This window comes from Leucoraja erinacea, chromosome 8 (assembly GCF_028641065.1).
Source record: "Leucoraja erinacea ecotype New England chromosome 8, Leri_hhj_1, whole genome shotgun sequence".
In the NCBI taxonomy this organism is placed as follows: domain Eukaryota; kingdom Metazoa; phylum Chordata; class Chondrichthyes; order Rajiformes; family Rajidae; genus Leucoraja; species Leucoraja erinaceus.
In genome coordinates, this window is record NC_073384.1 from 6,705,922 (window position 1) to 6,721,514 (window position 15,593).

At 47.8% G+C, this 15,593-nt stretch overlaps 1 protein-coding gene across 1 annotated transcript in view; it reads right to left on the reverse strand.

Annotated features, from left to right (window-relative positions):
* Positions 1–15,593, reverse strand: part of LOC129699279 (synaptosomal-associated protein 25-A-like) — a 110,198-nt gene that overhangs the window by 32,545 nt on the left and 62,060 nt on the right. Inside the window, 2 exon segments of the mRNA XM_055638931.1 lie at positions 9,943–9,984; positions 13,246–13,385. Coding sequence (XP_055494906.1) covers positions 9,943–9,984; positions 13,246–13,317 — 114 coding nt within the window. The 5' untranslated portion in view covers positions 13,318–13,385.

Sequence of the window (15,593 nt, forward strand, 5' to 3'; positions counted from 1 at the left end):
TGCAGCAACAGGCCCTTCGGCCCACTGAGTCCATTCACTAACACGATCCTACACACACTAGCGACAATTTACAATTTCATCAAGGCCAATTAAGCAACAAACCTGTGCGTGTGGGAGCAAACTGGAGCTCCCGGGGAAAAACCTACACAAGACACGGGGAGAACGTACGAACTCCATACAGACAGCACCCGTAGCCAGTATCGAACCAGGGCCTCTAACGCTGCGCCCATTCTGTTGCCCTCTAGAGATGCTGCCCTCACCTACTGAGCTACTCCAGCATTCATAGAAACATAGAAACATAGAAATTAGGTGCAGGAGTAGGCCATTTGGTCCTTCGAGCCTGCACCGCCATTCAATATGATCATGGCTGATCATCCAACTCAGTATCCCGTACCTGCATTCTGTGTCTATCTATTAACCTCACTCAATGTAAAATTCTTCTGTAATTATGTAAAGTAAAATTCAAGCCACTTGTTCGTTCCGTTTTAAGACAGCGTGCGTCTAAGCTTATTCGTGGCTATTTATCACTCCTGCTCGCCCCTCCCCCCCTTTATCTGAAGCATTACAGTCATGTGAAGGATTTGAGCTGAAGTGAAATCTTCATTATCCCAGAGATGAAACCACTTGCTCTCAATAATTATTTTTTTTTTATCCAGGCCTCATCGAATCCTTAATCTGTTTTTCACAAATCCCTCACACGAGGCCCTGTGTAGTTCCACTGCACTTATATCTAATCTAGAGGATGCTGATGAAGAACTGGTGAGGTTTTGATCCTTTGTCTTGCTGCCTGTTTGTCAGCATGCTGCAGATATATGAAGCTGCCCACTAATCTGTCCTGTTTTATGAAGCAAGCAGGGACTGATGTTACTCTACAATCCTTCACTACCGTTTAACTGAAGCAGATGCCATTCTTAAGACTATCTTTGATCAGACTCTACTGGCATTATCAGTTCAGTTTATTGCCACGTGTACCGAGGTACAGTGAAAAACATTTAACATAGAAACATAGAAAATAGGTGCAGGAGGAGGCCATTCGGCCCTTCGAGCCAGCACCGCCGTTCATTGTGATCATGGCTGATCGTCCCCAATCTATTACCCGTGCCTGCCTTCTCCCCATATCCCTTGACTCCACGAGCCCCTAGAGCTCTATCTAACTCTCTCTTAAATCCATCCAGTGACTTGGCCTCCACTGCCCTCTGTGGCAGGGAATTCCATAAATTCACAACTCTCTGGGTGAAAAAGTTTTTTCTCACCTCAGTCTTAAATGACCTCCCCTTTATTCTAAGACTGTGGCCCCTGGTTCTGGACTCGCCCAACATTGGGAACATTTTTCCTGCATCTAGCTTGTCCAGTCCTTTTATAATTTTATATGTTTCTATAAGAATCCCCTTATCATAGAAACATAGAAAATAGGTGCATGAGTAGACCATTCGGCCCTTCGAGCCTGCACCGCCATTCAAAATTATCATGGCTGATCATCCAACTCAGTATCCTGTACCTGCCTTCTCTCCATACCCCCTGATCCCTGTAGCCACAAGGGCCACATCTAACTCCCTCTTAAATATAGCCAATGAACTGGCCTCAACTACCTTCTGTGGCAGATAGTTCCAGCTAAACTCCAGTGAATACAAGCCTAGTCTTTTCAATCTTTCCTCATATGACAGTCCCGCCATCCCAGGGATCAATCACGTGAACCTACGCTGCACTGCCTCAATCACAAGGATGTCCTTCCTCAAATTAGGAGACCAAAACTGTACACAATACTCCAGATGTGGTCTCACCAGAGCCCTATACAACTGCAGAAGAACCTCTTTACTCCTATACTGAAATCCTCTTGTTATGAAGGCCAACATTCCATTAGCTTTCTTCACTGCCTGCTGTACCTGCACGCCAACTTTCAGTGTTGCGATCGATCAAGCCAGCGGAAAGACAATACAGGTGCACAACCTTTTATCCGAAGATCCAAATAACGAAAACCTCCGAATAGCGACATTTTTTCAGTCCTTGAAGAAAGGTCCTTGAAAACGTTCACCGAGGCGGCCCGCAGAGGTGACAGCGGAACCTCCGGTCGGTCCTCGAAGAAAGGGGAACTAAATCCCCATTCATAAAAGAGAAGGTGAGGGTATATTGCGCGGGAGGGTTAATAATTGACAATCTGCTGCTGTCTGCCCGCTGAGTTAAAAAGTTCCCACGGTAGACTCACGATACACAGTGTATCGTGAGTCTTGCGTGGGAACTTTTTTAACTCAGCGGGCAGGGAGCAGCAGATTGTTGCTCCCTTCAGTTTCACCCCACCTACACCCCTCTGCTTCCCGGCCATGTGTGTGACCCCTTCCCTCCCCTCTCCAGCTCCCTGCGCATTGCACCGGCGCGGGGGCTTTGCACTGTCTTCACGTCGGAGCTAGTGCCAGTCACCGGAGACGTCAGGACCAACGGGACACCGACTGCGAGCACGGAGATCCCAGAGACTCACAGCCAGCAGCAACTCTAGCCCAGCCCCGCTCCAACTCCAGAGGAACCCGGGTTGTGGATGAGGGGGCGCAGCTCGGGCTGTGGGCGAACTGCCACTTGTCGCCGTAGCGGCCCATTGGGGAGTGGGTTCCTGTTGGTCCTGGCGTCTCCGGCCACCCCCTGGACAGGAGCTGAGAGACGTCAGGACCACCAGAAGCCGCTCCCCGATGCGCCGCTACAGCGACAAGTGGCAGTTCGCCCACAGCCCGAGCTGCGCCCCCTCATCGGGACACCGACCCCCAGGCCCACTGCAAGCACGGAGATCCCAGAGACTCACAGCCAGCAACAACTCTAGCCCAGCCCCGCTCCAACTCCAGAGGAACCCGGGTTGCGGATGAGGGGGCGCAGCTCGGGCTGTGGGCGAACTGCCACTTGTCGCCGTAGCGGCCCATCGGGGAGCGGATTCCTCTGGAGTTGGAGGGACAGGAAGACACAGCGGCTTTTGAGAATGGTGGGCAATCACTTCCAAAGTTCTGCCCACACACTCAATACACCTCTCCTACACTTGTCTCCCGCACTAAGATCATCTCGCAGAGAATGATCCCAGCCTAACCCTCCCTATTCTCTCCTATTCTGCAAGAAAAACCTACATTGAAGACTCAAACTCGCGATCGAGTAACTGCCGGGATCGAGGCGCAAACTCGCGACCTTACGGATATGAGCCGAGCACTCTACCACTGAGCCAGCCGTTAAAATCTACGCTAAAAATCTTCCATTCCGAAAACCGAAAAACTCTGAATTACGAAAAGTGTCTGGTCCCAAGGCTTTCGGATAAAAGGTTGTGCACCTGTACATGATTACATTCGTGCCATTTACAATGTATAGGTACATGATAAGGGAATAACGTTTAGTGCAAGGTAAAGCCAGCAAAGTCCGATCAAGGATAGTCCGAGGATCTCCAAAGAGGTAGACAGTAGTTCAACACTGCTCTCTGGTTGTGATCGGGTGATTCTTGCACTAAAAACATTATTCACATTATTCCCATTATCATATATCTGTACACTGTGAACGGCTCGATTGTAATCATGTATTGTCTTTCCGCTGACTGGATAGCAGCAACTGAAGCTTTTCACTGTACCTCGGTACACGTGACAATAAACTAAACTCATCTCAAATGTAATAATAAATGGACTGCAAACACGACATCATTTACGCATCACGATGCACGATGCGCACATCGTGACTCGCACATGGCGTGCATTACATGCGCATGGCACGTGGTGAGGCGTGGTGGTGTAGGCAGTGATGCGCGGTATCGCACGGCGCCACAGGATTCTCAAAATCCTCGCGTGCCACCTGCGTGACGCGCAAATGATGTCCAAGTGGGACAGGCCCTTAACTCAGCGGGGCAGGCAGCATCTCTGGAGAACATGGGTAGGTAGCGTTTCGGTGCGGGACCCTTCTTCGACAGTGCGGCAGCGTGTGATGTCCATGTCAGACAGCATTCGTAGTCGGGATGGAACCCGGGTCTCTGGCGCTGCAAGCGCAGTAAGGCATCAACTCTACTGCTGCTCCATCGTACCGCCCACGGTGTTTCTGCTCCTCTGCGGTTGATTCCAGCAGTCATGAGCAGAGTAGGTGCCAAACCAGGCTGAGATACATCCTATTAGAAGATGCCAGCCTCACCGCCCCATTGCCAGAAAATCCATCTTTGATGTTAAACCAGGGCACCATCTGCATCCTCCAGTCAACGTACTGAAGACCAGGGGAGTTGTCTGTGGTCCTGGCTAATATTCATCACCCTGTGTTAGTAAAATCGATTATTTAACCAATGTTGCCGTTTATTAAATCTTGTAGCGTGTGGTTTCAGTTGGCATGATTCCTATATTACAACAGAATCAACATTTCAAAGCATTTCCCTCTGCGTAATCAGTAAACATAGAAACATAGAAACATAGAAATTAGGTGCAGGAGTAGGCCATTCGGCCCTTCGAGCCTGCACCGCCATTCAATATGATCATGGCTGATCATCAACTCAGTATCCCGTACCTGCCTTCTCTCCATACCCTCTGATCCCCTTGGCCACAAGGGCCACATCTAACTCCCTCTTAAATATAGCCAATGAACTGGCCTCAACTACCCTCTGCGGCAGAGAGTTCCAGAGATTCACCACTCTCTGTGTGAAAAAAGTTCTTCTCATCTCGGTTTTAAAGGATTTCCCCCTTATCCTTAAGCTGTGACCCCTTGTCCTGGACTTCCCTAACATCGGGAACAATCTTCCTGCATCTAGTCTGTCCAACCCCTTAAGAATTTTGTAAGTTTCTATAAGATCCCCTCTCAATCTCCTAAATTCTAGAGAGTATAAACCTAAAGTCTATCCAGTCTTTCTTCATAAGACAGTCCTGACATCCCAGGAATCAGTCTGGTGAACCTTCTCTGCACTCCCTCTATGGCAATAATGTCCTTCCTCAGATTTGGAGACCAAAACTGTACGCAATACTCCAGGTGTGGTCTCACCAAGACCCTGTACAACTGCAGTAGCACCTCCCTGCTCCTATACTTAAATCCATTTGCTATGAAAGCTAACATACCATTCGCTTTCTTCACTGCCTGCTGCACCTGCATGCCTACTTTCAATGACTGGTGTACCATGACACCCAGGTCTCGCTGCATCTCCCCTTTTCCTAGACCTTTAGTTTAGATTAGTTTGGAGATACAGCACGGAAACAGATTCTTCGGCCCACCGACTCCGCATCGACCAATATCCTACACTCTCAGACAATTTACACATTTTCCCGAAGTCAATTAACCAATAATGCTGTGTGACTTTGGAGTGTGGAAGGAAACCGGAGCACCTGGAGAAAACCCACGCAGGTCTCGGAGAAACTGTACAAACTCCGTACAGACAGCACTCATAGTCAGGATCGAACCCGGGTATCTGGTGCTGTGAGGCAGCGACTCTACCGCTGCGCCACCGTGCCGCCCCTCACCACTCACCACATTTTAAGGCAACCTAAAGAGAAGGTGAAAGATGTGGTAGAACTGCTTTAAAATTAAAATATCACGGCAGAGAAGCAAATGTTTTCCGTGCGATCCTACTTCATGAGTTCATAAGTTCATAAATCATAGCAGCAGCATGAGGCCATTCTGGCCTACCCCTCATGCTTATCACCATAAGGGGGAGGCCATTTAGAACGGAGATGAGGAAAATGTTTTACACCCAGAGAGTTGTGAATCTGTGGAAATCTCTGTGGAACATCCTAAACCTTTCTTGATGACCTAAACCGTTCTTGATGACCTTACCCAGGTAAAAAAAGACTGTGCATTCAAAAAGTTGCCCCTCAGGTTCCTATTAATCCATGTCTCTCGCACCAGAAGAGTTGCTGCCTCACAGCGCCAGTGAAGCAGGTTCGATCCTGACTACGGGTGCTGTCCGAAAGGATTCCTCCCACAGTCCAAAGCCTTATAGGTTTGTAGGTGAATTGGGATTCGGTAAAAATTGTAAATTGATCCTAGTGTACGGGGTACACAAAAAAGCTGGAGAAACTCAGCGGGTGCAGCAGCATCTATGGAGCGAAGGAAATAGGCAACGTTTCGGGCCGAAACCCTTCGGTTTCGGCCCGAAACGTTGCCTATTTCCTTCGCTCCATAGATGCTGCTGCACCCGCTGAGTTTCTCCAGCTTTTTTGTGTACCTTCGATTCTCCAGCATCTGCAATTCCTTCTTAAACAGTAGTGTACGGGGTGATTGCTGGTCAGCGTGTATTCACTCGGCGGGCTGAGGGACCTGTTTTCATGCTGCATCTCTAAAACTAAACTCTGTCCTCTGGTTCTTGATTGCACTATCCAGAGTAAAATGACTCTGCGCATTCACCCTATCAATTTCCCTCATGATTTGATACACCTCTGTAAGGTCACCCCTCAGCCTCCCGCGCTCCAAGGAATCAAGTCCTAACCTGCGTTCAAGTCATCGCAACGGTTTATCTTCTGCCCTGAATGTCTATGTCGTTCATCTTCCATCATCGGGCGGCGCGGTGGCGCAGCGGTAGAGTTGCTGCCTTACAGCGAATGCAGCGTCAGACACGCAGGTTCGATTCCGACCATGAGTGCCGTCTGTACGGAGTTTGCACGTTCTCCCCGTGACCTGCGCGGGTTTTCACCGAGATCTTCGGTTTCCTCCCACACTCCAAAGACGTGCAGGTTTGTAGGTTAATTGGCTTGGGTTTGTATACTTGGTATATGTGTAAATCATCCCCAGTGTGTGTAGGATCACGTTAGTGTGCGGGGATCGCTGGCCGGCGCGGACTCAGTGGGCCGAAGGGCCTGTTTCCGCGCTGTATGTCTAAACTGAACTAAGCTAAACCAAGAATAGAAAGTAGTCACAGTTCATTGTCAGAGATGGTTTCTCTGTCCCTCGTTGACAGATATTTTTATTAGCCGTCGTGTCTTGTTCCTTTAAGACGTCTAATGTAATGTTGGAACACAGCTGGCTAATCTATTTTCAGAGTTTCCTTGGAGCTAGTGATGAACTTAATTGAAGTGTTTTGATGTCATTACTGACTTGCACTGACTGACTCGCTTTAAGAATAAAATGTGGAGACAGCTCTGACATCCTCTAGTCTCTCACATCGCACATCGATGGGCGGCACGGTGGCGCAGCAGTAGAGTTGATGCCTTACAGTACTCACAGCGCCAGAGACCCGGGTTCGATCCCGACTACGGGTGCTGTCTGTACGGAGTTTGTACGTTCTCCCCGTGACCTGCGTGGGTTTTCTCCGGGATCTTCGGTTTCCTCCCACACTCCAAAGACGAGCAGGTTTGTAGGTTAATTGGCTTGGTATAAATATGAATTTTACCCCGTCTGTGTAGGATAGTGTTATGAACCTGTCCCACTTAAACGACTTTTACGGCGACTGGCGGTACCCTAAATGGTGGCCGATTGGGAAAGGGGGAGATGCAGCGAGACCTGGGTGTCATGGTACACCAGTCATTGAAGGTAGGCATGCAGGTGCAGCAGGCAGTAAAGAAAGCGAATGGTATGTTAGCTTTCATTGCAAAAGGATTTGAGTATAGGAGCAGGGAGGTTCTACTGCAGTTGTACAGGGTCTTGGTGAGACCACACCTGGAGTATTGCGTACAGTTTTGGTCTCCAAATCTGAGGAAGGACATTATTGCCATAGAGGGAGTGCAGAGACGGTTCACCAGACTGATCCCTGGGATGTCAGGACTGTCTTATGAAGAAAGACTGGATATACTTGGTTTATACTCTCTAGAATTTAGGAGATTGAGAGGGGATCTTATAGAAACTTACAAAATTCTTAATGGGTTGGACAGGCTAGATGCAGGAAGATTGTTCCCGATGTTGGGGAAGTCTAGGACAAGGGGTCACAGCTTAAGGATAAGGGGGAAATCCTTTAAAACTGAGATGAGATGAACTTTTTTTCACACAGAGAGTGGTGAATCTCTGGAACTCTCTGCCACAAGAGGGTAGTTGAGGCCAGTTCATTGGCTATATTTAAGAGGGAGTTAGATGTGGCCCTTGTGGCTAAGGGGATCAGGGGGTATGGAGAGAAGGCAGGTACGGGATACTGAGTTGGATGATCAGCCATGATCATATTGAATGGCGGTGCAGGCTCGAAGGGCCGAATGGCCTACTCCTGCACCTAATTTCTATGTTTCTATGTTTCTATGTTTCTACCCATCATAGGTCTTTACAGGTTACCGAACATGTTCAACATGTTGAAAATCCAGCGGCAACCAGAACAAGGTACGACTCTTTGGGCGACTACTCACGACCATACAGACTTCACCCCGCGATATGTCGCCGGGGTGTCGCCCGTACGGTCGTGAGTCGTCTCCTCAGTCGCCCAAAGAGTCGTAGCGTCTTTCTGGTCGCCGCTGGATTTTCAACATGTTGAACATTTTCGGCGCCTTTGACGGGTGCTGATAGTTGCCGAAAAAGTCGCGTAAGTGGGACAGGCCCTTTCGTATGCGGGGATTGCTGTTCAGTGCGGACACGGTGGGTCGAAGGGCCTGTTTCCCGCACTGTATCTCTAAACTAAACACTAACGATAGGCCTGTAAAGCTCCATCTGAACAACTCTTCAGCTCCATTCTAAGGATCCGCACTCGTACTAATTAATTGTTCAAAACTACATTTACTTTCCGACTGATCAAAAGGGGACAGCTGGTCTACATTTGCACTAATTCATTTAATTACTTAAGAGTGGCTGCAATTCTAAAAATACACAGCGTTATCCGAACCATCAAAAGCTCCCGCTAAAGTCGAGCAGACTCACGAACAGCTATTCATTGTGGATAGGAAAGGCAGTCAAAACTGTTCTCCCATGGTGGAATTACCAAAGATTAGAGGGCACAGCTTTAAGGTCAGAAGGGGAAAGGTTAAAGGACATGAGCGAAGTAAGTTTTTTACACAGAGGGTGGTGGGTGCCTGGAACGCATTGCCGGGGGTGGTGGTGGAGGCAGATATAGTAGTGGCAGCTTTTAGATCGACACATGGATATGCAGGGATGGAGGGATATGGAGATGAGGAGGAATTTCTTTAGTCAGAGAGTGGTGAATCTGTGAAATTCATTGCCACAAAAGGCTGTGGATGCCGTCAACGGATGTTTTTAAGGCAGAGATAGATATTTTGTTGATTAGCACCGGTGTCAGGGGTAATGGGGAGAAGGCAGGAGAATGGGGTTGAGGGGGAGAGATAGATCTGCCATGATTGAATGGCAGAGTAGACTTAATGGGCCGAATGGCCTAATTCTACTTCTATCACTTACGAACACATGAACTATGGGACACGGAGCAGACGCGAGTGAGTGACCCATCCATGACAGCAGGGGGATGCCATCTTTACTAAAGAACAATGATGAAACCTCATCTTGTGCAGGGGATAGAGGGCTATGGATCACCAGCAGGCGGAGAGGATTAGTTAAACGTTAATGTCGTGTACCGAAGTCCCTGTGCCGTCATCTCTGTTCTATTTTTTTTAATATTTATCAACATTTAAAACATTTCATTTTAAAGAATTGGAACAAAATATACGCAGACATAACCCATAGGCATAACTCATAGGATTCCTTTCCTCCAGAAATGCTGCCTGATCCGCTGATTACTCCAGCATTTTGTGCCTATCTTTGGTGTAACCCACGGTGGCGCAGCGGTAGAGTTGCTGCCTGACAGCTCCAGGCAACCTGGTTCGATCCCGACTACGGGCGCTGTCTGTACGGAGTTTATACATTCTCCCCGTGGCCTGCGTGGGTTTTCTCCGGGATCTTCGGCTTCCTCCCACACTCCAAAGACGTACAGGCTTGTAGGTTAATTGGCTTGCTATGAATTCAAATTGTCCCCAGTGTGTGTAGGATAGTGTTAGTGTGCGGGGATCGCTGGTCGGCACGGACCCGGTGGGCCGAAGGGCCTGTTTCCACGCTGTATTTCTAAACTAAACTAACGCTGTTCTCTTCCAAATATGAAGTGCTTACCTCTTCGACGAGCTGTAACATGCGGCGGGTGCTTTCCAATGACTGCAAACAAGAAGAAAAAAGGAAATCAGTTATGAAGTTATGATAAAACACCTCGACTGTTCCCCAATTAGACCACAAAAAGCACAATATGGACACAAAATACTGGAGTAACTCAGCGGGACAGGCAGCATCTCCGGAGAGAAGGAATGGGTGACTTTTCGGGTCGAGACCCATCTTCAGACCTTCTCCCCAGAGATGCTGCCTGTCCCGCTGAGTTACCTCAGCATTTTGTGTCTACCTTTGATTTAAACCAGCATCTGCAGTTCTTTCCTACACAAACATAGGATCACAGAACGATGGAGGCTGTGCAGCCCGTTCATCTTGTGCTAACTCTTTGTAAGGAACATCGTCTTCTGCCCTTTCCTCAGTGCCCAGTTCTTCACATCAAGCACCATTTTAGATTCCAATGCGTAACTTTGTTAGTCTAGCTTAGTTTCATTCAGTTTGGTTTAGTTTATTGTCACGTGTACTGAGGTACAGCGAAAAGCTTTTGTTGCGCGCTGCCCAGTCAACGCGAAGGTGATTTATTTTCACCCCATTGTCAAATAATAATCGGCCACAGCCCTTCGAAATAGAGCTGAGTTAGTCAAGAATAAAAATGTCAAATATGAAGTTGTGGCAGCCACGTAAATGCCCAGCAATGAAGGAGATCACAGGGAATGGTGAACACTGCCCGGTCCATCACGGGTACTCACCACCGCACCCTCGAAGGGATCTACACGAGTCGCTGCCTCAAAAAGGCAGCCAGCATCACCAGAGACCCACACACCACCCTGGCCATGCACTCATTTCACTCCTGCCAACAACTAAATTTAAGGTAGCTCATAAGGTAGCAACTAAATTTAATGTAGCTCTTTTTTCCCCAAGAACCCATTTTTGCTTAAGTCCACCCTCCGCCACCTCCAGTTTAAATTCCATTTGGAATATTTTTGGAGGACCAGGAAACCAAGAAACACTAGCTTCTTCCCAACAACCATCAGGCTCTAGAACACTACACTACACTACACTACAGTACACTACACTACACTATGCTATTGAACACTACACAACACTAAGCCCAACTATGCATTTGCTAGGACTGTCATCATTTGCACTGAGGACTTTGGGTTTTTTAGCATTAGTATTGTGGTTATTAATTTATTTCATCTTCTGATTATTATATATTATGTGTGTGAATTGTGTTTACAAGCCTATTAAGCTGCTGCAAGTTTAAAAAAATCATTGTTGGTGCTTAATGGCAATTAAACTCTCTTGAAACATGATTGCATTGATATTGAATCTAGAGGTTACAGCTACCCAGAGATCGTATCATTATTAACAACAAATAAACTTAAAAACCAAAGAAGATAAAGGCATTAGGTAGACAAAAGTGCTGGAGAAACTCAGCGGGTGCGGCAGCATCTATGGAGCGGAGGAAATAGACAACGTTTCGGGCCGAAATCCTTCTTCGAATATGCTGCCGCACCCGTTGTGTTTCTCCAGCACTTTGGTCTACCTTCGATTTTCCAGCATCTGCAGTCCCTTCTTAAACAAGATAAAGGCATTGTTATTTCAAAAGGTAACCCGAGTTTTTTCAAGATCTAAGAAAGACATAAAGTGCTGGAGTAACCCAGCGGGCCAGGCAACATCTCTGGAGGACATGGCTAGGTGATGTTTCAGGTCGGGACCCTTCTTCCAAAGGAGCGGGGGAGCAGCAGGAATCACAGAGGGGGAGTGATGAGAGGGGGCGTCACAGTATTCCCCTCGGAGAGAGGAAGGGAACATGTTCAAAGTAGGTAGAACTTGAGGAGCAGTAAAATGGGGAGGCAAGGAACTGCAGATGATGCTGGTTTGCACAAGAAAAAGACACAAAGTACTGGAGTAACTCAGAAGATCATGCAGCATTTCTGGGTAACATGTACAGGTGCGTTTGGGGTCGGGACCCTTCTCTTGCCAAGATCTCTTCAGTTTTAAACAACACTCTTGATATCATTGGTGACTCTCGGACTATCTTTGATCGGGCTTTAGTGGTTTAACCTTGCACTAAGCAGGAGGCTGTGGAGGTCAAGCCAATGGATCATTTTAAGGCGGAGATAGATAGGTTATTGATCATTACAGGTGTCAGGCGTTATGGGGAGAAGGCTGGAGAATGGGGTTAAAAGGGAGAGATAGATCAGCCTGCACTCTTTCTGGCTTAATGACATCCTTTCTATAGCAGGATGATGAAAACTGAACACCTCTATAAGATCACCCCTCAGTCTCCTGCGCTTCAAAGGAATAAAGTCAGAGCCTGTTCACCCTCTCCCTATACCTCAGGTCTTCCTGGCAACACCTTCATATAGAAGATAGACACAAAAAGCTGGAGTAACTCAGCGGGACAGGCAGCATCTCTGGAGAGGAATGGGTGACATTTCGGTTCAAGCCCCTTCTTGAGACTCGACCCGAATCATCACCCATTCCTTCTCTCCAGAGATGCTGCCCGGCCCGCTGAGTTACTCCAGCTTCTTGTGTCTATCTTCGGTTTAAACCATCATCTGCAGTTCCTTCCCCACACATGAATGTAGAGAGAGACAGAACAATGTATGGGAAGATATGCCAATAAGTAACGATGATAAGGGAAAGAGTCCATTGTTAGCTGGTTACACAAAAAAACTGGAGAAACGCAGCGGGTGCAGCAGCAGCTATGGAGCGACGGAACTAGGCAACGTTTCGGCCCGAAACCCTACTTCAGCCTGATCGGCGCATGGGGTGGGTGGGGACAAGAAAGGGAAAAGGAGGAGGAGGAGGCCGAAGGCTGGGGGATGGGAGGAGACAGCAGGGGGACTGAGGAAGGGGAGGAGACAGCAAGGACTAACAAAATTGGGAGAATTCGATGTTCATGCCCCCGGGGTGCAGACTCCCCAAACGGAATATGAGGTGCTGTTCCTCCAATTTCCGGTGCTGCTCGCTGTGGCCATGGAGGAGACCCAGGACAGAGAGGTCGGAGACGGAGTGGGAGGGGGAGTTGAAGTGCTGAGCCACCGGGAGGTCAGCTTGGTTATTGCGGACCGAGCGGAGGTGTTCGGCGAAACGATCGCCCAACCTCCGCTTGGTCTCACCGATATAGATCTGCTGACATCTAGAGCAGCGGACGCAATAGATGAGACTATTTGTTGGGTGAACTTGTCAAACCCGACATATACAGGTGAGAGATTCGGTGGCAGCAGACGGGGGAAATGAGTTGAGACGGCGGAGAAAACCAAAAGGCGGTGAGATTTGGTGGTTTTGCACGACGTGACTTACCTCGTCAGCTACCTGATCGGCTCGCTGTTGCATGTTCTCCAGCTCATTGCGCATGTCTGCATCGTCAGCCATGGTGAAGGAACGCTACACTTGCCCGTGACAATCCCCAGCAAGATGCAACACAACAGTAGCGATTACACCTGGTGATAAAATAGACGGGTGAATTAGAAACTTCGAGCCAGCACCGCCATTCAATACACGATCATGGCTGATCATCCAAAATCAGTGACCCATTCCAGCGATGTCCCCATATCCCTTGATTCCTTTAAACCCCTGTCACACCGTACGAGTTCATTCAAAGAGTTTTCCCGAGTTTGCCCTGATTCGAACTCGGAGAATTACGGTAATGGCCGCTCGTCGGTACTCGGGGCTCTCGTGGACATTTTTCAACATGTTGAAAAATCTTCACGAGTCTTCCCGAGCTTACCTGCCGTTAGCGAGTCTTCCCGAGTACCTGCCGCTAGGGTTACGAGCCGCTAAGAGACGTCCCCGAGCTCCGACGTACGCGCTACGTTCATTCTCCGTGCTTACCATGAGTTTGATTTTTTTTTTTAACTCGGGAGAGCTCTTGAAACTCGGGAGAGCCATTAGCCCTAACAGCTTAATCTAATTCTCTCTTGAAAACATCCAGTGAATCAGCCTCCATTGCCTTCCGTGTCAGAGAATTCCACAGATTCACAACACTCTGGGTGAGAAGGTTTTTCCTCATCTCAGTCCGAAATGGCCTATCCCCTTATTCTTAAACTGTGTTCCCAACACCTGGTTCCCAACACAGGGAACATTTTTCCTGCACATTCTAATCTACACACTTAAGTACATTCTAATTGGAATTGGAGAATGAGAATGATCTGCTTAAATATAAAATTCAAATGATTTTCTTTTTTGTGTTTTACACTGTAAATGAACACAGAGTTAACAACCTCGAAACATGAGGATTCCTAACTAAAGATAAGACACAAAATGCTGGAAGGTGGATAAAAATGCTGGAGAAACTCAGCGGGTGAGGCAGCATCTTTGCAGGGAAGGAATAGGTGGCGTTTCGGGTCGAGACCCTTCTCCAGTCTGAAGAAGGGCCTCGACCCGAAAAGTCACCTATTTCCTTCGTGACATAGATGCTGCCTCACCCGCTGAGTTTCCCCAGCATTTTTATCCACCTTCGATTTTTCCAGCATCTGCAGTTCATTCTTAAACACAAAACGCTGCAGTAACTCAGCGGGACAGGCAGCATCTTTGGAGAGAAGGAATGGGTGACGTTGCAGCTCGAGACCTTTCTCCAGATCCGAAATGTCTCCCAATTCTTTCTCTCCAGAGATGCTGCCTGTCCCACTGAGGTACTCCAGTATTTTGTGTCTATCTGCGGTGTAAACCAGCATCTGTAGTTCCTTCCTACACAATATTCCTAACTAAAAATAAGTTGAATCCATTACCAATATACTGTTGGTACGTATAAATGCGAATGGCATGGTAAGATCTGTAACATTGAACAACGAGACCTAATTTCACTGTGAATCAGGTTTATTCTCACTTAGATTGGAGAACATAGAGCAGCACAGCGCAGGAACATGCCCTACAGCCCAGAAGTGCACGCAATACTCCAGAGGCCATAGCCTTAGAATTAAAGGACTTTCCTTTAAGAAGGAGATGAGGAATTTCTTTAGTCGGAAGGTGGTGACTCGGTGGAATTCATTGCCACAGTCGGCTGTGTAAGTTGTCAATGGATATTTTTAAGGCAGAGCTAGATAGGTTGTTGAATAGTATGGGTGTCAGCGACTATGGCGGTGCTGGCTCGAAGGGCCGAATGGCCTCCTCCTTCACCTATTTTCTATGTTTTTCTAACGGGAGAAGGCAGGAGAATGGGGTTAGGACGGAAAGATAGATCAGCCACGATTGAATGGCAGAGTAGACTAGATGGGCTGAAAGGCTTAATTCTGCTCCTATCACTTATGACCTTAAGTCCAGTTAAATCTTCATGGCCAAATTGACACTGTAAATTTTTTATCAACTTTGTACTTGTACCTGACACAAGTTGGCATCAGAATCATGGCGATTCTTGTGGGCTGCCTCAGGGTAATCAACTATTCCTAAACTCTTGTACGTAAGTGTGATTGTGTCCACATATAGTAAGATTTTTACTGAACTGAATGCATAAAAGAAAGTACACTGTGCACAGAAGACGCTGCAGTAACTCGGAGGGTCAGGCAGCATCTCTGGAGAAAAGGAATAGGTGACACTTCGGGTCTGAAGAAGGGTCCCAGGTGTGGTCTCACTAGGGCTCTGTACAACTGCAGAAGGACCTCTTTGCTCCTATACTCAACTCCTCTTGTTATGAAGGCTGATGGGGTCTCGCC